This window comes from Paralichthys olivaceus, chromosome 9, assembly GCF_024713975.1.
Source record: "Paralichthys olivaceus isolate ysfri-2021 chromosome 9, ASM2471397v2, whole genome shotgun sequence".
In the NCBI taxonomy this organism is placed as follows: domain Eukaryota; kingdom Metazoa; phylum Chordata; class Actinopteri; order Pleuronectiformes; family Paralichthyidae; genus Paralichthys; species Paralichthys olivaceus.
The window spans coordinates 11042314-11064788 of record NC_091101.1 but is presented as its reverse complement, the minus strand read 5'-3'; the positions used below and the strand labels follow the sequence as shown (position 1 = coordinate 11064788).

General features: G+C 40.5%; 2 protein-coding genes across 7 annotated transcripts; one reads left to right on the top strand and one right to left on the bottom strand.

Moving 5' to 3' along the window:
* Positions 1-542: 542 nt before the first annotated feature.
* On the bottom strand, positions 543-7673 carry LOC109624119 (cationic amino acid transporter 2-like). 4 transcript variants are annotated; one of them, XM_069531593.1, is made up of 14 exons: positions 7532-7671; positions 6337-6401; positions 6034-6066; positions 5306-5793; positions 4543-4698; positions 4283-4448; positions 4011-4147; positions 3035-3257; positions 2583-2719; positions 2392-2494; positions 2165-2292; positions 1884-2050; positions 1467-1575; positions 544-1377 (listed from the first exon to the last, which is right to left on the bottom strand). In XM_069531593.1, the coding sequence occupies exons 4-14, from the start codon at positions 5673-5675 to the stop codon at positions 1235-1237; spliced, it is 1839 nt and encodes a 612-aa protein (XP_069387694.1). In that variant the 5' UTR covers positions 5676-5793; positions 6034-6066; positions 6337-6401; positions 7532-7671; the 3' UTR covers positions 544-1234. The 4 variants fall into 4 exon arrangements, with proteins under 4 accessions (XP_019934179.2, XP_069387694.1, XP_069387695.1 ...); XM_069531594.1 differs by lacking the exon at positions 6337-6401 and having other exon boundaries at positions 7532-7673; XM_069531596.1 differs by lacking the exon at positions 6034-6066 and having other exon boundaries at positions 5306-5702.
* Positions 7674-10531: 2858 nt separating this feature from the next.
* Positions 10532-22239, top strand: anxa6 (annexin A6). Of its 3 annotated transcripts, none has more exons than XM_020086294.2 (25): positions 10532-11022; positions 11923-11976; positions 14054-14138; positions 14397-14491; positions 14609-14722; positions 14820-14910; positions 14987-15066; positions 15191-15247; positions 15755-15848; positions 16197-16292; positions 16425-16483; positions 16643-16765; positions 16860-16918; positions 17201-17279; positions 17850-17931; positions 18029-18123; positions 18294-18407; positions 19126-19216; positions 19303-19382; positions 19571-19624; positions 19718-19811; positions 19897-19992; positions 20103-20161; positions 20402-20524; positions 21777-22239. In XM_020086294.2, exons 2-25 carry the CDS (start codon positions 11974-11976, stop codon positions 21834-21836), a joined length of 1983 nt encoding a protein of 660 aa, XP_019941853.2. In that variant the 5' UTR covers positions 10532-11022; positions 11923-11973; the 3' UTR covers positions 21837-22239. The 3 variants fall into 3 exon arrangements, 2 of the variants coding, with proteins under 2 accessions (XP_019941853.2, XP_019941845.2); XM_020086286.2 differs by having other exon boundaries at positions 20402-20539; XR_011244037.1 differs by lacking the exon at positions 17201-17279.
* The last annotated feature ends 236 nt before the right edge of the window (positions 22240-22475 follow it).

Sequence of the window (22475 nt, the reverse complement as noted above, 5' to 3'; positions counted from 1 at the left end):
CGTTGCCTGTTTGCTTAGCTGCTGGACTGGAAGTGTGTGAGCAACGAAAAACACACCACACAGCCCAGACGGGGGCAGTGGGCAGTGGGTAATCAAAAAGCATTTGGTGCCCAATACACCTTGTGTTCTGACACTTATGTTTTTTTTCCAGGTAAAAAAAACACAAGCTTTCTATGTAGAGAAAGTCACAACTTAAAGCAACTTAAAACAAAACTACATAATGATCTGCTGTGCAAAGCCTTCAGGGAGTAACACACACATATCCAGTGGCACACTATCATTTTCTAGTTACCCCCTGTTTCTGCAAAAGAAAAGATATAAAAGTGGGAACGACTTTTGATCACTGATGTTTGAACCTTGTTGTTTGAGTGACCTCGATTTTGAACATGACACAGGTAAGCTGCTGTGAAAGGTCCTTTTGTTCCCAGTGAACTCTGGGTACCGAGCCGTCTATGAGATTATAAGTGGAACTGGACTTGTTCTTTTTTTCTCTCTTTCTTTTATCAACATGCTCGTAGATGAAATAACTCCAGACTGTCTTGAAGATTGGATTATTTCAGTTTTAATTAAAATACATTTATAACAAATAATTAGAAAATGTGCAATTTTCATATTTACACTTTCAAACAATACACAATTAATGAAGCAAACATTTAAACAGCCTAAGAACAACAAAATATTGCATTTCACATAAAGGTTTTCTGTATCAACTTCATCAGTCTCATGGTATGAATTTATATGTAAAAAAAACAAACATCATGTTATTTATAATCATTATTACAATTGTATACACTTGAAATGTCATTTAATAATTTAAAATGTATATGAAAAGTGTAAACATTGTTTAGATGTAATGAAATACTTATCTACAGGAAATATTCTGAGCCATCTTTAAACGTGGGTGTAGGTTTACATGGTGATACAGGATACACATACATGTAAATGTGATTAATGATGGTGTGAAACTGTAATCATTCCTGCCCACATAGCCTAATTCCCTCCTTGAATGTTTCAAAGGTCTGAAAATATTACAAATATTACAAACTCCATCTACATCTATGAAAGTGTGTATGAAATAAAACTTTGCAGATTTGCGTCATCCTTGAACACTTGACACCTGTCACCCTCACACTGAACACTGCAGACACAGATGAGCAGCAGCTCATATTTACATAATTAAAGCTCAGTTACTCACAGTAACATCTGAGTCAGACTCTCTCCGCTCCACACAGGCTCAAAACCTTTCTTCGTTAATGACGTTTGTTTTGAATGAGCTGTCGTCTTTGCCGCTTACAGTTTCAATATTCACGTTCCTGCCCATGAGACGCTTCTTCTGAACGCTGTTACGAATCCCGTAGCAAAAATAAATGAGTAACCCTGCACAGAGAACAGAGATTGGTCATTATATTCATTACAGTCATTACCTTTCAGTATATGACTCCTCTCAAGCAGAAATGTGATCTTACCCACTAACATCCAGATACCATATCTTAACCAGGTATCTCCACCCAACTGCACCATCAGGTAGACATTGATGAGTGTGCTCAGTATCGGCAGACCAGGGAGGAATGGTACCTATGAAGAGAGAGAAAAGGTAGATGTGTTAGACTTTTTCTAGATGGATGGATGGATCGGTAGGTGGGTGGGGAAATAGGTAGGTAGACAGATCGATAGATAGATAGAAAATATAAATGATAAAAAGTAAATATAAGAGCATATTCCACAAATCTAAGGACTAAAAATGTTTAAGAATGTACATATTCAAATCCAACCACAATTAATATAAAGAGATATAAAGAGAGTGCAAGTGTGCAGTTGGTTACCAATAATGTGAAGTTCTAGTTGACTGAGATTTGCACTGATAGGCAAATACACATCCTCACCATAAAAGATGCCTTGGTCGGATTCTGTGGGTGCCTCCAGATGAGGAAAACGATGAGCAACACAATGACGCCGAGGATGCAAACAAGTGCCACACTCCATGGCTCCACACGGGACAGAGCACCAATGCCCAGAGACAGGGTGATGCACAGTCCAGTCACACACGCAACTTCAGACAAACGAGAGACATCGATTTGTGGCCCAGAGAGAAACAAGTCAAAAGTACCTGTCTAGAAAATGTACTAGATGAAGCCACAAGGGATTTTAATGATCTTTGTTTTACCTGCGACTATGGTCAAGATAGTGACTGTTCGTGCCGTGGATGAGTTAGGCACTGATGGAGGCCTCAGGAAGCTAGTGTTCGGTTCTCTGACCTGCAGGTCTGTCTCTTCTGATGGACTTGCCTGGTACCTTGTTTGCAAAGTGAAATATATGTAAAACACAAGATGAGAATTTTTAAGATCAACATTCTCTGTAAAGGCTGCAGGAGAATAAACAAATCAAATATACCTCAGTATTAAAATGCATATGGCCACGAGTGTGTAGGCAAACAGAGTGCCGATGGACATCATTTCCACCAAGGCCTCCAAGTCAAAGATCAGAGCCATGATGGCTGAAGATGAGAAACAGAGAATACAGATTAACTCCAAGTTCATAAACCTCACCACATGTCCAAAGATGAACAGCTGGAACATCTGTACCTGCCACAATTCCAGATGATATCGTAGCTATGGCGGGGCTGCCTTTGGCCGTGACTTTGGTCAGGGGCTGGAAAAGCAGGCCGTCCCTCGCCATGGCAAAGAGCACCCTGGGCATCGGGAACATGGATCCTAGCAGACTGCCCACATGAGAATGATGCATGATGCTTTTTGAAAACATATCTGAACATACAACATGTCTGATCCTGTTTTATCTTGTGTGGCAAACATATCTGGAAGACTATGGACATACAGTATAAGTACCACAGGTTGGTATGATGCTTGTGTCAACAGCAGAATTATTTTTATGACCATGACAGATTTAATGTTGAAGTACAGGATCACAACATTGTAAATCAACTTCATGGTTAACAAAGGATATCCATCCCTGAACCAACCTTTTTTGAAAAACTTTTTGTATATATATTTTCTATATGAGATGTGAGTCTTCCTACCTGGTGGACAAGGCACAGAGTGACCCCACTGCCACGGCATATTTGGCGGGACCCCAGCCGACGTACTCGAAGGCCACAGGCAGGGGGCTCTTCTCACTGAGCATGTAGTATGGCATCATCAGAGTGAGCGCAGCAGACACAGCAAAGTAGGCCACGAAACAGATGAGCAGTGAGGCCACGATGCCCACAGGGACGGACTTCTGAGGGTTCTTCACCTCCTCACCTGTGGAGAAAGATACAAAGACGTCAGTGACTCTTTTAATGTTGGTCCTCCTTCAGCTGTTTGTCACATATATGCTTGATAGTTAATACAAATCGCTGTGTAACAATGCTTTTGTATTCCTATTAGACACTTCACATCAAATCTGCTCCTTTTAAATTAGTTAACTCATAAACTTGAGTTAACCGAGTATCTTGAGACACCAAACCAGGAGTTTTGAATATTGATGTGCGACTGGGTGATAGTTTGTAAAGGGCCTTTGGAATAAATGAAGCTTTTAGCCACTTCCATTGGTCTTCATCATGGAGACTTAGGTCATGTAATTGTATGTGATCATATATGATATACACATATCTCCCCACCATATAAGACAACTCGCTATCGCAAGAACGAAAATGCACACTAATGTAACGTGACAATTATTTCCATGAAAACTGAGCAAAATCTTTTCAGATGAAGTCCATTAGATGAGAAACTTTGTAAAGTTTCCATTAATTCATTTTTAGTTGTATGGATAGTTATTTCCTTCACTGAATAAATTTGTAATTAAATTTAACAGAAAATATTGTTTAGGAATTCTTTTGTGCTATTAGTTGCTGATATCAAAAATATTCCTTTAATCGCATCCTAGAAAATACAATTCAATCTTGCAGTACAAGACTGAACAACATAACAAAGTTGGGCATACTTTTAACTTGAATGAAACATACTGAATCTCAGTGTTATTCTATTTTAAATGACAAGTCTTCCTCTCACCTGTCGTGGCGATGCAGTCAAATCCAACAAAGGCATAGAAACACGTTGCAGCTCCAGCCAAGGTTCCAGAAATGCCATAAGGGAAAAATCCACCGACTCCAAACATACTTGTTACATTAGCAGTGGAGCTCAGGTTTCTGCACAGAGGGGGACAGTATCACCATGTGGTTATTTGCAATGAGAAATAACCTGGATGGTAAAACACCTGTAATCATGAGAGACAGGGCTCTGCATGTTATCAAACAGACGGGATTATATCGCTCTTATATTACTTGAATTCTGCAGTGGCGTTTATCAGAGTCTCTTCACTGATCTGCCAGTTGGAGATGTTTCCCTTGATGAATCCAGAGATGATCACAAACAGCAGAACCAGGATGTTGATTGCTGTGAAGATCTTGTTGATCATCGTTGACTCTTTCACTCCAAAGGCCAAAACACCTTCAGAGGAAAAAAACAAAACAAATGAGGTGTATGATTTAGGTATGTAAACACTTTCATCACCTTCGTAGTGAAACCAGCACCTTAATTTTACCTGAGAGTAGCAAGATGAGAGCTGCAGCAAAGACATCTGGGTAAGGTGCTAGACCTTGAAGGCCCATGGCTGCATTTTCTTCAAAGTATTTTGATATGACGCCACCTATAAGGTCATCGAATGTTCCGCTCCACGCCAGTGCAACGCTGGATGTCCCTGCACAGATGGTGAGAGACACATGCAATAAAGCAATTAGCCTGAGTCATGTCAATACATGCATATTGTGTAACTGTAGTAATAAACAGAAAACACTGATGGTGATGTTCCCTCTCATGCGTGTTTCACACTTTTATGGCTCGGTCATTTGAAACCACTCTCCTGCTTTTTGGTGGTCATTAACATGCAAACAGTATAGATCATAAAAAAGGAAAATGGGATTGATGAAAGCTAAATTGTCAAACTTGAATCATCAAACTTCCGATATTACTTTTTAAAGATTAACTTTAAGAGTCTGTTTTGACAGCTGGTGAAAGGTCAAGGAGCATTTTAAGGTTTCATGTTGATGGTTGATCATTTATGAGCTTCCTGTGAACCAAACATGTTACACAAGAGGAAAATAACAGGGTTTATTTTAAGTCACATCCATCATATTAAGACAAGACAAAGACTCAAATGAAGAAATGATTTCCTCCAAATAGTTTTGTATATAAAGAAACGCAATCTTGATTTAGTGCAATAATTATTAGAACAGGACTAGTTCTCTCAAATGAAAGACTTGTTAATCAATGATAAATAATACGAAATACTTGGGTATCACACTCACCGATGACGTAGGAGAGTAACAGATTCCACCCTGTGATGAAAGCCAGCAGTTCTCCCACAGTCACATAGCTGTAGAGGTACGCTGAGCCTGTTTTGGGAACCCGGGAGCCAAACTCTGCATAGCACAGCCCGGCAAATATAGAGGCCAGAGCGGCGATGAAGAACGAGATGATGATGCTGGGCCCTGCGGTGTCTCTGGCCACTTCTCCAGACAGGACGTAGACCCCGGCCCCCAGGGTGCTGCCCACACCGAGGGCCACCAAGTCCAGGGTGGTCAGGCATCGGTCAAACGTGGACTGCTCCCCCTCGGGCTCCAGGGGCTTTCTCCGGGACAGGCTCACCAGAAAGGACTTCACCCCACCGCACGACATGCTCCTATAGTGGAGGGGGGTTTATATCTGGATGGAAAGATGTGGGGAATCACAGTGTGGAGGACGAGACGGGGGGAGTGCCAGTCGGTGTTATTGAAAGAGTGAGTGGAAGGAAGAGCTGGGGGAGAGAAGTTGGGAAGGACGGGTTGATAAGTGAACATGTCAGTGAATAATTGTCAGGTCATCCTCTCGGTTGAACATTTCCTCCTCATATTTAAACATAACTCAAAATCCAATATATCTTAGTCCATTTAAAACAAAGATTGGAAAAATAAGATTCATATGATAAACGTAGATCACATGTGCTGCAAATATTATGACTTTAAATCAAAAATAAAGGATGGATGGCTTCACTCACCTCTTCTATGTGATCCTCTGCCTCACAAGTGTGCTTGGAAGAGAATAAATAATAGGATTTGTCACTCCCAGAAATCACAATATTCTTTTATACGTGTCCTTCTTTATCACCCCTCTGATATGATAGTGCTGATGCCTGGACTTTTCACTACCGCCCACAACACAGAAAACAACGCCCCTGTTCCAGAGAGCTGCACTTTACTCAACCTTTAATTCCTTACACAATTATACTTCCTTGAACAATCCTCATTCTTCACCTGGCAATAAAATAAAAGATTTTGTAGTTTGCAAAGTGGGCTCTCACATCATTGGAGCAGCATCACGTCCAAGATTATTCCTCTTCTCGGAGTAATTTGAGATGAGTCAGAGCTAAAAGCGAAATGGAAAAAATTAAATTGACAAAATAAATATTAGACCTGTCCCCTGCTCTTCTTTCTCATCCCTTCACACTGTGCTGGGACAAAGAGAGGGAGGGGTTGGTGAAAGTAATGAAACAGAGAAAATGTCCTCTGAGGACAATAAAAAGACAGTATTTGTTTTAGTTCTTTATGTTTTTATGCAGAGTAAAGGAAAGTGACTCATCCTGTTGGTAACTTGTAATACAAGTGAGAGCTGCTGGTTTAATAATCTCCGCATGATTATGACCTCAAGATAATCCGAGACTTTAAGTTACACATTCTTCTATGACTTTGGGGATTGTCCTTCATGAATAGGAACCAGTAAAAAAAAAGTCTGTACAAAAACCTTTTTACACATGTCCAGTACCTATGGAAGCCTGTAGAACAGTTTCTTCTTCAGATCATGCCTCCAAAACTCTACTGTATGTCGTCACTGTGTGATTACATACATGTGTTGCTCAGAAACAAGACTGGGAACTTATCAGTGCAGCTATGTTGGAGTTTTCCTGCCATGTCCACGTCTCTACCTGGAAGTGTGACCCCGCCACACTGTGAGTTAATGAAATGGTGGAGGACAAAGCAGCTTTCATGGCTTACATGCATGCAGCAGGCTGCACACTTACTCTTTGAGAGGTAGCTTTCACCTTCTCATCTCCCATCAGGGGATTTGGGCTCACCTAATCCCTCCTGGCATTTACCTCAGCCGGCAGGAGGCGAGTGGGAATGCGGCCTGCGTCGACGGCCAAAGTACCCTTGACAAACATAAAGCTTGGGGCTTTCCTATCTGCAGATATTGCTGTTTGAGATACTGATTCCAGAAGGACGATGGGGCGGTAATACTTAACTTAACACCAGCTACTACACACGTGCTGTGCAGATTTATGATCAGAGGGTTGATGTTAATCAGACTGAAGATCAATTAATAGTCACTGATGTGTTTTTTATTGATACAGTGCAATTAAAGAAACAGCTCAGATGTAGCATTACATAAATATAAAAAAACTGTACAACCTAAAAGTCAGAGACAAAGATTAGAGCACAAGATATTGATTTGAATGTGTCTTGCTGATGGTTATAATATTCAAATAGACAGATCTTTACCTTGTCCTCAGGCCCACGAGGAGTGACTGGTGACTGGTGACTGGTGAGTTGAAAACAGCGCACTGGTACAAAAATATCCACTCTGTTGACTTGGATGAAGGAAACATGATTTTTACTGCGATATCTACAACACAGGCCTGTGTGACCCTCCCACTCAATGGATTTACTTACAAAGTAGCCTTTCTCATTGCCGACACTTGGGATCATAATGTTCTCATTATTACACTGAGGGCACAGGGTGAGAACTGTGAACAGCAAATCCTATTCAGAATGTCAAAAATGCTTTTGTGCTCACTCCATTTGTTATTTTGTTTTGTTGTCATGAGGTTTGATTCAATAGTTTCAAATATATACATTTGTAGCATTTGTATTTTAGGAGAAAAGTGTCATGTTGCTGTTTTAATTATGCAAAAAAGATGCATCTATCATGAATAAAATGACCATCACTGGGGAGTTTTGGTAAATGTACATGGCCAAGTGTTAAAAAATATATTCCAATCAAAGATAAAATACTTTAAAACAGAAGATATGATAGTGATATATTTCAAATACAATTGATGTAATTACACAGTTACACAATTCCTTTTCACAGTGAAACAGTAGGTGGTGCTACGGCCCTGAGTAAATATTGACACATGGATGTCTTCAGGCTTGGACTGTGTTCATAGGTGAGACTTTTGGTGCTGATTGGACAATGCACAGCGGCATCAAAATAGCACTTAATAGAGTATTAAATCACAGGAATCATATTAAAATTCAAACATTTGTATAAATTATAAATAAATTACTCTGTACTAATCAAAAAATTATACCATTCATTGTGATACCTTATTCAAATTTAGCCCAGTAATGGTCTGCTGTTTGGTAAGCAGAAGTAACACACTCAATGCAGCAAATTGTGGTAAAATTCTTTATGCAAAAAAACGTACCAACCACCAACCTTTATGTTTAATAAGTAATGTACTTTTAACAAGTGCACTGGTAATAGGCTAATAGAGATGATGGTGGTAATAATGTACTTATCCACAGTCCCTTGGGAACACTGCTTCCTAGTGACCAAATGTTGCCACAACAGTTCAATCATCTTGGTTTCAAATAGTTTTTGCAGCCATGCCACGGCCACGCCTGTGACGAAGACTCACAATTTTTATTGTATGGCAACTTGTTTAGGCTCTCCTGGCAAAATTTCACACTCTTCAGATAAACGTGCTAGCTGCGGACAATGAAATGTAAATTAGATTTTCTGTTACAGCTGGAGGGCGCTATGACTATTATCAAATGTTATCATATAGATCTGTTCAAGACAAGACCTTTGTTGTACATGTAAGGTTTGGACACAGCCCCCCACAGCCCCTCACGAAAACTCTCCAGAAATATATCTTTTAATGAAAAAGTCACATGACATAAACCAAATTTTAAGTCGATCGGGTGAAATCTGTAGGAGGAGAAGGATTTTGTAGCAGGTGTCAAAATGCCAAAAATCATGCAAAATTTCATTTTCAATCCAAAATGGGGCTGACTTCCTGTTGGTTGTGGAAATTAGTGACAAGGGCTTTTTTGTGTCTCTGTGCATGATACTCGTGTGCCGTTTTTCATTACATATACTGAATTCTATAATAAATGAAGGTGTATCAGTATCATATGCTCGCTGGGAAATAAAATGGAAGGTTCACAATCTGCAGTAACACACAGTTTGATAATTCCTATCGGCAAAAAGAACCATACTCATAGTGCAGACTTCATAGGAATGATTATCATGGAACATGCAGCCTCAGCCTTGAAGGAGCATTACAGAGACAATGATTTACAAAAGCCATGGGCATTTTTAAAAGAATATAAACAATGGACATTTAGTTTAAGGCTCTGCTTTATTTAGATAATAAATAGAATACATATAAACCCTGTTGGTAGAGCCAAGAAGCACTGTTATTGATGCAGTGTACCCCAAGCAAGAAACAGTGCTTTATTTTACTGTATACATTTTTGTCTTTAACCTGGAGCAAACTTTCTTGTGTTGTAGAAATAAAATAAAAGTAAATAGGATAAACCATAATAATTTAAACTAGGCAGCACTGGTGGGCCCTCATAAGAATACACTGTCGATGTGAAGGCCCTAATTTCCTTAATGGTGTTTCTGATCAGTGCAATGCATTTTCAAAGCAGAGGAGGGCAGTACATAACAATGACCCTTCACCAACTCACATGGTCTCCTCTCTGAACACTGGGGGAGGCAAAATGAAAGTTGCTTCAGGATAGTATAATATAAAGACATTAGAATAAAGTGAGAAGGAAGTCAAACAATTATATGAATACATCCATCCACCCTCTTGTCTTTTGAGGGTTGTGCTGAGGTCATTCCTGGATACAACATGATCTCTTGAAATACCTGTATGAATGGAGATCAGGTACAACACCATGTGGAATGATGGCATTCATGATCTGCTCGTGTTTGCCAGATCGGGGCCACAAATAAGCAATAGCAGTGCTGTAAGTCAACCAAAGGTGGTCACATTTGAGCTAGTTTGGCCTTATTGACCAATGGGTCACTTTAGGTCCACATCGGGATATTTGGGATATATTTGCTATTTTACAAGTTGGCCACTTTGTGCTCATATATATTTTGTTTGGGCCACAAAAAGGCCTGAAGTGCTGCATCATTGCCTGAAGTGGGCCATATCTGGTCCCAGCCCCTTAGCACAGGTCAACTCAGACCTACACTGTGGGATATGACTTGTCTGTGACCCCCATCAAACCACCATTGAGATTTTAAGGGTGATTGTAAAAGTGAAAGCTACTGGTACATTTCTTTCACATTTGGTACTTTGTTCCTTCTCTAGCCAACAATGCTGACAGTAACACCTCCCCCCACCACCTCCATCAGGCAGGGCTGATGTCTCTCCCCGTTTACTGGAATAGACGCCTGACAGGACAGAAATAGAGCACACACACCGCCCCCTCGCCCCCCGCGATAAAACCACATTTAAGGTCTGTGATGTGTTCAGAATCAAACTTAAAGTGAAGGTGTAATGTGATCTTTTTTTTATGAGTCACTGCTGCTTCACGTCTTCAGTTGAAAGGGAAAAAAGAAAGCAAGACGGGAAACTGCTGCTGTCTGCGTTTTACAGATGCAGAAAACGTGTGCGTAAAACCATGCGTTATTCAGGCGTTCCGGCCTCGTCCAGTAGATTTCAGACTGTATGAGACACACTACAAACACACGCACGCACGAACACACACACACACACACACGCACACGCGCGCGCGCGCGCACACACACACACACACACACACACACACACAAGCAACCTTTGGAGATGCGCCGCGAGAGTGCGCTGCAGTCGCTGCGTCACGGAAGAGGAGGACACGTAACTGGACCTCGGCTGTGAGACACACAGACCCACAGACAGACAGAGAGACAGACAGCGGGTTAGCAGGGACAGGCTTGAGACAGCAGGACCACTACAACCCAACACACCTCCTGCACAGAGAAGGTAAGCGTTCAAATCTGTGATTCTTCACCAGTCTTATCTCGGCTGCCTCTTCAGGGTGAATGAACTCTTAGAAATACAAGTTTGCTGATGCGTCATTATTTCATCTGCCAATGAATTGCAGCATCCGGCAACATACCCCTGATTGAGTTAAGCTTATAAGTAAATGTGAGAAATAGTGGTAGTTCAGTGTATCTAAATATAAAGGTTGGGGAGAAAGAAATCTATAGTTAGATATAAAGGCTGTGGAGTTAATTCTACAATGTGGGGTACAGAAGAAGGGTGTGGCTCTGAGTATGGAGAGGCCAAGTCCCCATGGCCCCCACACCAGACTTTGGTTATGAAATGAAAGTGTGCATGCTATTTTTACAGAGCTTCTCTTCTCTCTTAAACAAACAGTACAACATGTAAACCCAGCGTGGAGTTTAACCCCCACTTAGAAAATCAGAACAAAGTCAAACAATGTGTGTGCTTCAAACTGATCTAATCCAGATTCATTCATTTACATTATAACTCTACTGTGTAGTGAAAGTGAGCTGATCTGGAACCAGTTTCTTCATACTAGCTGTGCCTCCATACTCTTCTGAACGGCTGCACTATAGGTTTAATTGTGTCTGCATGGAAAATGTGACGAAATAGTTTTCCTGCCACTTGGTAAAATTCCATTTTAGGTGAATGTGAGGTGAAGTCTAAGAGAGACTCTTTTTTCTGGTGCCGTGCTGCTGCTCTGAGTTAGTGATCAGTGGTCTCTCAGGCAACACACTGAACATGACCACCTCATTAGCTTCATCTCCATGTCTCTGCAACACACGTTTCCTACATGTCGGAGGAGAATGACACCTTCTCATGGATGTTTTGCAAATGCTGTCCCCCAGTCCTACATCAGCTTTCCTCTCTCTCCAGGCCTCAAACTATTGATTCCTGCAGTGTTGACACAGAAGACCAAATATAGAAATGGTAAGTGATCTGATCCTTTCTCATCTTGCATTATGTAAGTATGATGTGGAATATATCGTGCTCCGGAGCAGATCTCGTGTCTATGTAACATTGGTGGTTTTGTGCACCCTTGAATGAGGTGTGGAGCAGAGTCAGGTCATTTTTCTGCCACCTTTCACCATGTGAGCCCTCCTCATCATAAAGGCAGCAGTGTAGGGTGTCAACGATACCGGTGATACACACACCTGACTGCATCTTTCCAACGTTGATGGATTCGTAGAGTTATTTAAACCATTTGGCAGGTATCCAACATTATTGTCCAAGCTGTAGGTCAGTGCGCTGCCATTCTTCTCCTACCTGACGTGAAACACGCACTTGCCGTTAATTGTATTCTGGAAAGTTGTGGCCTTGGCAACAGAGGAGACAAACAACACTCAGAGAGGAAGGAAGGAATGGGTATACATTTATTTTATCATGTTAAATCCTGGGCAGAGCTGAGACGTCTGTTGCTTGGTGGTTTTATATTATGGTCCCATTACAATGTGGGTGAAGCCTCCCAGCTGTCGTGAAGAGTGATGGTGTTTGTCGTGGAGGGAACACTTTGGCTCTTTGCCTTAATGCAGCAGTAATCTCTACAGCAGCAGCTGCAGTTTGAGCTTCAGTACGTACGTGAAAGCTCACAACTTCACACGACCAAAAAGACTCAGCTGTGATCATAGTCTTAAATGTGAGCAGTAAGTGACTTGTTTCACTGTATTTGAGCCACTGTATGTCAGAGGCCCTGCAAAGAGAGGTGATCAGTGTGAAACCTGACCCCCTGCCACCCCCACACACCCACTGCCCCACCTCAACACACACACAGATGCATGCACACACAGCAGCTGCTGTCACTTGGCCTAACCTCTGCCACTCTTGATTCCCTTATACTTATTTCCTGAGGAAGTTCATATCCAACCATCTTTCACGGCTTTATTAGCTCAAAAAGGAGGAAGAAGAAGGAGTTGGCCAGAGCCAATGTGATTGGATTAGTTTCTCTGCAAAGTGACTTAGCAAAAATGTGTAACAAACACTTGTCTCTCTGTCAAGCTGTATGCTAGTCAGGCTACTGAGGCATTAATTAGCTAAATACAGAAACCAGAGTGCTAACACTGTCACATTGAAAATATTAACATGCCCCAGATATAATGTTCACAATCTTTGTTTGTCGTGAGCCTTGTGGCAATGTCAATCTTTTTGTTCAGGTGCATGGGTCAAAAGTTTTACCTAATGACTGCACTAGGTAGAGGAATCAAAGACATTGCAGTTCAACATACATACAACAACATACATATTGTCAAAACTGAAACTTGCAACCTCATGCTGTTGCTAAATAAAAAGTTGCAGAGGTTTTATCCTCTTAGAACCATGAATGGTTTTACCAAATTCACATTACAAAGTCAATGTAAATAACATAATTACCCTATACCAAGAACTGCATACTCATTTAAAGGTACAGTGTGTTGAATTTAGTGATATCTAGTGTTGAAATTGCATAATGCAGCTGAACACCCCTCACCTCACCCTTCCCTTCCAAACATGAAAAAGAAACTGTGTTAGACTTTAATTGTCATAAAAACTCAAAAGGTGTTTAGTTTGTCCAGTCTGGACTAATGTAAAAAACACGGCGGCCTCCGTAGAGAGGGTCCCCTCGATGTAAATATAAAGTATTTAAATATAAAGGGTCTTTCTTGGGGTAAAGAAAACTACAATTCATACAATTTAGATGAAACGAACTAGTGAAAACATCATGAGGATTATTCTTCATTAAATTTCTGCCAATAATTCCCTTTCACCTAAATCTTACACACTGGACCTTTAAAATGTTTCTCCCACTATTTTGATGCTATGCCTCACATCCATAACCACAGTCCAGTGCTGTTCACACCGACATGACCCACAAGAACATCTCAAACATCATCAGAAGTCAGTGATAACTTTAAAGTCAAAAGGTTATTTCTTTACGTATGTGTTGTGTGACATCACTGTGCTCTCTGTCCTCGAATCATCTCACACTGAAATGTCTCACCTCTGAAAAACATTCAAACTATTTCTCTTACAGGTGTTCAGAGGCACAATAACAGATGCTCCAGACTTTGATGCCAGCGCTGATGCTGAGGCGCTTTACAATGCCATGAAAGGCATTGGTGAGTCCATCGCTGATCCACGATTTTATGGCCACGGAGGCGCAATGGTCATCTTTCAACTTCAATACCATTACATTCAATTTTGTTTGTATAGCGCCAAATTTTAAGATACATTATCTTAAGGCGCGTTACATAGTAAGGTTGTTACCTTGAAAATGGTAGAAAAACCCAACAGCCCCCATTTCTGTTTGACATCGACACAATCAGTTTATTAGATGTGATTTTAGATGATTAAAAATGATTCCTTGTGTTTCTCAGGTAGTGACAAAGAGGCCATCTTGGATCTGGTCACCTCAAGAAGCAATGCACAGAGGCAGGAGACGATTGCAGCGTACAAGAGCAACTTTGGAAAGGTACAAAAATGCATCTCTTTATCACGTTATTCTTCCAAATTAGGAGTTTCCTTTTCTGGTCATGCCAGGTAGTCATTTCCTTCACTTTTAGACATAAGTCTAAAATTGTTTCACCAGGACCTGATTGATGATCTGAAGTATGAGCTGACAGGGAAGTTTGAGCGGCTCATCGTCAGTCTGATGAGAACTCCTGCCTACCACGATGCCAAAGAAATCCACGATGCAGTCAAAGTAAGACGTTTATCTCATCGTCAGATTCTTGCTCATACTCCAGTCATCAAATGAAGCAGAGGCCACTTTGTATTTTAAGTCCACGCTCTGTTTTTAGGGAGCTGGAACACACGAGAGGTGCCTGATTGAAGTCCTGGCGTCTAGAAACAACAAACAGATACACGAGATGGTCGCAGCGTACAAAGATGGTAAGGAATGTTTAATACAAGGTGATTTGTTAAGCCTCTGTCAACATTTCACATTGACATCTATGTTTGTCTGTAGCCTATGGCAGAGACATGGAGGAGGACATAATCATGGACACCTCGGGTCACTTTAAGAAGATGCTGGTTGTTTTGCTTCAGGTCAGTTCCCCCAGGATTTGATATACATGTATGCATATCCAGTCAGCCATGCAGCTCCTGTCGTAACCACAGTACTGTGTTTTGTTTTTATTGTCTGATGGTGACTGTGTTGCCATGGTTTCAGGGGACCAGGGATGAGTCAGGAGTGGTGGACGGAGACCTGGTGGAACAGGATGCTCAAGTGAGAATTTGAAACATTTAATGACAAGTTTTATTTTATTTCAATTTATTTATTGTTGTTTTTTGTAGTTTTTCATACATTTGGATTCAACCTCTCTCTTATGACGTCATATTTCCATTGTTATTGTTAACATGACGTTTGATTGTCTTCAATATTGTATTTGTGCTTTGACAATACATGTAAATGTCATACCAGTAAAGCTTATAGAAATAAATTGAACTGACAAATAGAAAGTACAAAAATTTCATTGTTTTGAGTAAAAAAAAAAGTCAGTCTGGTGTGGTAAGACAATATTACTTTTATTTGTATCAATTTAAAATGTGTATGGAACTTCATGGCGGTTCAACCAAAGATGTTGATATACTTTTGTCTGGATAAATGCAAGATTAGGTTTCATATTAAGTTAGACGTGCCCTGCACGCAATGATAGACCATAGAAGATTTTCTCAAACTTTAATTTTCCTTTCTCATGATCATGTCATGTTGTGTTCTCTCACCCCTGCACAGGACCTGTATGCAGCAGGAGAAGAGCAGTGGGGGACCGACGAGTCCAAATTCATCATGATCCTGGGAAACCGCAGCGTGACCCACCTCCACATGGGTGAGTAGGACTCTCAGAGAAGTTAACACAACAACGAGGCATCTGACACATTACCACAATGACCTCAGGAGGTAATGGCACATTAAAAGTTGTTGAATGAGTGTAATCGTCATGTGTTGTCAAGTTGTAGTTAAATTCATCACATTGACACTCGTCAGATTTTGCTTCAACTGTGCAAGATGTTTTTATGTAAAGGTAGAAATGTAATGTAATTGAATGCACTGGGTTTAAACTATATTTTTACATTTACAAGACTGAAATGACATCTTCTGCACAAAACTCCATCAGTGTAACATTAGGATACAAACAGAGTAATGCTGCCTCGCTGATTGTCTGTTGTTCGTTTAGTTTTTGATGCATACGAGAAGATTGCAGAGATGTCCATCGAGGACAGCATCAAGAACGAGCTGTCTGGAGACTTTGAGAGGCTGATGCTGGCCGTCGGTAAGAAACACTCAGCAGACTCAACAAGCTTCAGAAATTTTTGCAGTGAGCGTACCACTTCTTGGCTGGAGTTTGGTGTGTGATGTCAAGTTTTCAACTGATGCCGGCCTCTCTCCGGATGTTTTATCACAGTCCAGTGTATCAGGAGCGTCCCTATGTTCTTTGCCAAGCACCTTTACAAGTCAATGAAGGTAAACACACACTATGTAAAAAGAGTCATTCAGTCTGGTTACAGCTTTTTACAGATCGTCCTTAGCAACACAGTCATTAGAACACATTTTTATCCTCTGCATTGAAATTGGTCAGGACTCTGTATCATTGTCACATTATTCTGCCTCCTTCATTTCCAGGGTCTCGGCACAGCGGACAACACCCTGATCAGGATCATGATTTCTCGCTCTGAAATAGACATGCTGGACATTCGAGAGTGTTTCCGCCTCAGATACGAGAAATCGCTTTATAACATGATAATGGTTAGAAAAAAAAAACTACCAAGATTTTCAAATGCTCAAATTAGTAAATAAAATTTGACACTAATATAACCTTGAGTATGTTTAAACCAAACAGGATGACACATCAGGGGATTACAAGAGGACTCTGCTTAATTTGTGTGGAGGAGATGATGAGTAAGTAAGGCTGCAGACTGAAGCAACAACCAGAAGGGGGTGCCAGAACACCACCTTTCAGGAGTTACTGAATCGATGAAACTGCAGAAAATGGAAAATGTTTATAACCATGAAGGGAGACGTTTGTTGTCATTGTAATGGAGCTATGTGTTTGAAAGTAAAGCAGCAGAGTTGAGTTAATTGTGTAATAGACTCTCCTTCCTAGAAATATATTCACCATTTACAGCTTTAGGTTTCTGACTTTGCTGAGTCTGCTGTGCTGTGTCAAACTGATCATTACAGCTTAGCTGGAGAGTTCTTCCCTGAAGCCGCTCAGATAGCCTACAAGATGTGGGAATTAAGTGCCATGACCAAAGTCCAGGTTTGGGCCCCCGTTTGTTCTCATTTTAGATGTGTCATTGCATGTTTGGCTTGGCAGTGGCATGCACCTTAATTGTACGCCTGCCCTGCAATGATCGGCATCTTGCATTGCACAGTGAAGGCTTTGTCTATTGGAGTTCTGTATCAGAATTCTGTTCAATGCAATACAAACAGTTTTTGTCATAACGTTCTCCCAAAGCAACCATTCACGTCACCTCATCCGAGGAGTCGGTGAAGGTCAAAAAGATCTCAGCATTTTTGTCAACAAAAGGCTGTCTCATGACGTTGTATGTAACTGACTTGTGTTTCAGTCTGCCCACCTTTTCTTTGTTTATGGTGTTGTGGCTTCTAACCTCGAGAGGGTGCAATCCCCCTCAAATGTCAGGAGATAATTACCATAAAGCTTAACACGCTTCTTTAGGATTGTTTTTATCTAAATAATCTTTCAACAATAATCCATTCATCAAAATGTAAATGTTGCATGCTTTGCAGGCCTCTGCATGTTTATCTGCTATATTCAATTCAAGGTTGACAGTCTTGCCTTCGAATTTTGTCATTTCCTCTATTTTAGCTAAGGCCAACAGTCCGCCTCGCACCCCACTTTGACCCTGCTGCTGATGCCCAAGCTCTGAGGAAAGCAATGAAAGGATTTGGTATGCGGCCCCCCTGAAAACTACAGCACATTTACACTGTTACCACAATTTTACAAGACACATTTTGCGACTGTTATCACCTCTTTCTTGACCACAGGCACAGATGAAGATGCAATCATTGACATTGTTGCGCAGAGAAGCAATGCCCAGAGGCAAGAGATCAGGCAGACGTTCAAATCCCTACTGGGAAGGGTGAGAGAAATGAATAATTGAAAATAAATAAAAAATAAATAATGATTCAAGTTGTAACACATCTGATACCTCTTCATTTGTTGCTTCACATTTACTTCTGTTGAATTCAAACAGTTTTCAAGTCTCTCATTTTTTGCTTCATAGTGTTTTCTGTTTTATTTTTGTCTCAGGATCTGATGAAGGACCTGAAGTCTGAACTTTCCAAGAACTTAGAGAGGCTGATCATTGCCCTTATGTTGACTCCTGCAGAGTTCGATGCCAAAATGATGAGGAAAGCAATGGAGGTACAGCTGATCTAAATCACCAAACACTGAAAGAATTTGAAAGTCAAATAACTTTGCATTTTTATGGATTTATATGTTATCAGATATTGACTGCATTTCCTCTTCTAGAAACCATGGCTGACCCTTTACTTTGAACAGAGGAGAATTTAGTTCAGAGGAATTCACTTATGAGAAGTCATTGATACAAATCAAAATACAACACAGTTGCCATAGGCACTATGTTTTCAGGTTGTCCGTCTGACCGTTCCATTGTGAACACAATATTTCAAGAACGCCTTGAGGGAATTTCTTCCAATTCGATTCAAATGTTCAGTTGGACTCACAGATGAACTGATTAGAATTTGGTCTTAGGTCACTGTAACTGTGACCTTACAATGCCTCAGGAGTATCCTTACAAATTTGGGACAAATGTTCACATAGACTTATGGATTAACCTATTAGTTAACTCAACATGTTTTTGTCCTCTTGAATGTGATTTCTCAAGTCTGTCTGAAAGAAATTTCTTTCGCTTTGACTTAAAGATGAACCGATTACCTTGTAGTGGTCAAAGGTCATGGTGACCTCAAATGATGCTGGGAAAAAAAGTGTCTGAAGCCTGTGTCAGTGGCCTGAAAATGGACTTGTCGGTGGAGGCATACAACTGCAGGGTTGTAATTATAGTTTGTGAAACTACTTTCCTTTTTGTGGTGACTCACTTTATATAAATTCATTTCAACAGGGAGCTGGGACAGACGAACACTCTCTCATTGAGATCCTGGTCACCAGGAGCAACGAGGAAATACATGCCATGAATGCTGCTTATCAGAACGGTGAGTTTGAAAACTCACAGACAGCTTTTAAGTCACTTTCCTGTTTGAGAAACTCTACATATATATACATCTATATCCTTTCACAGCCTATAAGAAGTCTCTGGAGGAGGCCATTCAGTCAGATACATCAGGCCACTTCTGCCGCATCCTCGTTTCCCTCGTGCAGGTACAGTATGTCATCGTGAGAACTTCGACTGTGTTTGATTTCCACACCAACTTACTGTCTGCAGTCTGTCTGATGACAGTAGCATATTTAATCACCAACTTTCACAATTACTCATTGAACAATCTAGCAGTGAACTACTGATATTTAGTTATGCGTAATTAATATTTTATCTTCTTAACTCTGTTCAGGGTGCAAGAGAGGAGGGCCCTGCAGACATGGAAAGAGCCAACGCAGATGCTCAGGTGATTAAGACTGTGACCTTTTATAGTGTTAAAATGCTGAAATAAAGGAATGGGTTTAATTGTTTTGTTCTTGTTCCTCCTAAACTTTTTCAGGAACTTGCCGACGCATGCAACGCTGACTCTGATGACATGGAGATGAAGTTCATGAGTGTCCTGTGCACCAGGAGCTTCCCCCATCTCAGGAAAGGTAAAGGTCAAGACGGATAAATCCCATTGAGGAACCAATATTTCCAAAAATATATAAATCTGATCATTTTCTTCTCTATTCACAGTTTTCCAGGAGTTTGTCAGATGCACTAATAAGGACATTGAACAGATTATCAAAAAGGAAATGTCGGGCGATGTGAAAAATGCCTTTTATGCAATAGGTAATGACAAACTTTGACATTTAACTTCTGTGCGTCACAATTCATACTGCTGACAATCTCGACTCTGTTACTCCTCCTCAGTCCCTGCTTGCTCTCTATTTGCTTTGCAGTTCGCAGCGTGAAGAACCAGCCCTCTTATTTTGCAGACCGTTTGTACAAAGCCATGAAGGTATTTATTAGTAGTGATTTAAATATTGAAAGTTTATGTTATATTGTATATATTTATCATTTCTAGCCTAATGCACATTGCCTGGGCCTTTGCCACTAGAAGCAGGTGATAAGGGCACATTTGTTGGTGCATGTAATATATTTAGGTCTTATTCTGTGAATTCCTCATATTGAGCACAGTTAAAAAATTATGAGCCATTGTGACCCACTCAGAAAACACAAACACTGAATTGATCTCCAGGGCATTGGAACAGATGACAGAGCTCTGATCCGCATCATGGTGTCCCGTAGCGAGATCGACCTTTTCAACATTCGCAAAGAGTTCAAGGAAACACATGATGTCTCCCTCCATGAATTCATCCAGGTAGAAACTATGATCGTAAGTCTAAGACTTTGTCTACTAACACTCCTGATTGGTTTGTCGTGGTCTCGTCTCATGTTTGTCTCTGTGGAGTTTGTGTCGTGTTCTATAACTCTTTGTGTGTGATGCACATCCTTCTTCTGCTGCTGTGGTGGGGTGCTATAATCTATAGCTTCCTGCGGTGGACTATGGGTCTGTGGTCACCGCACAGCTGTTTAGGAATTTCCCTTGCATGCTTAACTTCCTCTCTATATCCGCTGCATGATTGGTTGACAGCCGCAGAGGCAGGAAGTACCCAGAAACAGTTCAATAATAATTTACGAATGAAATCACCATGACACTAATACAACTCAAATAAGTAGAGTGCCTTGGATTGGTTTTACCAGGAATATTCTCAGATAATGCAACAGCAAAGGTTGCCACATCTTGCTTAATCTGAAGTGTTAAGAAAAAAATACAATATTTCATCCATTAGGTTTTGAGAGTTTTGTAGCTCTGTTCAGAGAGACAATGTTTAAGTTAAATAGCATATGTTAAGATTGTCAGAAGAGACATTGATTCAAGCAATTTGTGGATTCATTTAATAAGTTGGCAGTTTTATGAATGTACAAACATGTAGTTGGTCACTGGCATCCCAGAGTAACAGATGCATCTAAAAAAGGTTTCAATATAATGGATTGGTTTGACGTTTTTAAAAATACACTCATTTGCTTTCCTCCTAAGAATTGGAATTTAAGTTATGAACAAAGCAAATGTCTTTGCAGTAAATCCCCTCACAGGCTGGTTGTTTCTGTCTGTTTCCAGTGTTTTATGCTGAGTTAACCAGTTGCTGTGTGTATCTTCATATGTACAGCACAGACATGAGTAATCTGTCTTCTCATCAAACTCACAAATAAGCACAATTCTTAAAATGAGGAAGTTATCGTTTAAAAATAACAGTTTTATCAAATTGTGATGATGATGAAAAGGATGAGTGTGAGTGTCAGCTGATGTGAAGGGCAATTCCAGTCTTAACTCATTTACTTTAATAGATTTTGTGACTTTGACTGACTTTGACTTCTCCCCCATGACTCTCATTCTTTTCAGTATCAGTGAAGTTAAGAGTTCTGCTGTTGTGTGAGAGGGAGAAGTAAAACCTGCCTTTTGGTTTAGGCTCTGGTTTTAAATCGAATGTCATGAGCAGAGGTATGAACGTAGTATTTTCCATGAATTTAAGATCCCGCGTGTGTGTGTGTTTTTGTCATCTCTGTTTCAGGGTGACACCTCTGGAGACTACCGTAAAACGCTGCTGGTGCTCTGCGGAGGGGAAGATTAAACTCGTGACATCCCTGCAGCTCTGTACGCAGACTTCGGTGACAAACCACAAGACTAAAAGAGTGATCGCGGAGTGAAACTGTGGCGGTAAACGTCAGCATCTTATTTGTACCCAGCTACTGCCACTCCTCAGCCAAACCAGGTGGCCTATGACCTCCCATCCCAGACCCTTAATGCCAGTTTTCTGCTCTCGTGTCTGATCGTCCCACCTGTCTGGACGATGGTTTCTGTTTTATTTTTTTTACAAAGTCATATGTAACTTTTAAATGTCCACATAAGCATAAAAGGAGCTTCACATGAACAGCAAATGAGAAAAGAAAAACTCAAGCAGTGCCTTTAGGTGGTTGGCCATCCAATGATTACTTTGATTTTAAGGTATCAGATAAATAAATAAAATCAAACAATGTTGTCTTTTCTCTTTCCTCATTCATGTTTAATATAAAAAAAGCCCTAATGTTCAATTATCAAATCAGTCATCTAAACACCTATACATTTAAATGATCAAAGATGAAATATTTCATTTATGCATAGAAGTATTGTGATGTGGTTTATACATCTAAGTATTATTACACTTAATTTAATGTGTCACATTTGGTCTTGCAAACTTGTTGATTGCGGAGAAGAAGAAGTATACCACAGC

What these genes read in the sequence shown, in the direction of transcription:
- LOC109624119 (XM_069531594.1), bottom strand. Translation starts at nt 5,675, where the DNA reads ATGTCGTGCGGTGGGGTGAAGTCCTTTCTGGTGAGCCTGTCCCGGAGA. An exon ending in GTTACTCTCCTACGTCATCG is followed by an intron (nt 4,699 to 5,305) that starts GTGAGTGTGATA and finishes CCATCTGTGCAG; the next exon opens with GGACATCCAGCGTTGCACTG. An exon ending in CGACCAAGGCATCTTTTATG is followed by an intron (nt 1,576 to 1,883) that starts GTGAGGATGTGT and finishes CTCTCTTCATAG; the next exon opens with GTACCATTCCTCCCTGGTCT.
- anxa6 (XM_020086286.2), top strand. An exon ending in AAATCCACGATGCAGTCAAA is followed by an intron (nt 14,723 to 14,819) that starts GTAAGACGTTTA and finishes CTCTGTTTTTAG; the next exon opens with GGAGCTGGAACACACGAGAG. An exon ending in GGTCGCAGCGTACAAAGATG is followed by an intron (nt 14,911 to 14,986) that starts GTAAGGAATGTT and finishes GTTTGTCTGTAG; the next exon opens with CCTATGGCAGAGACATGGAG.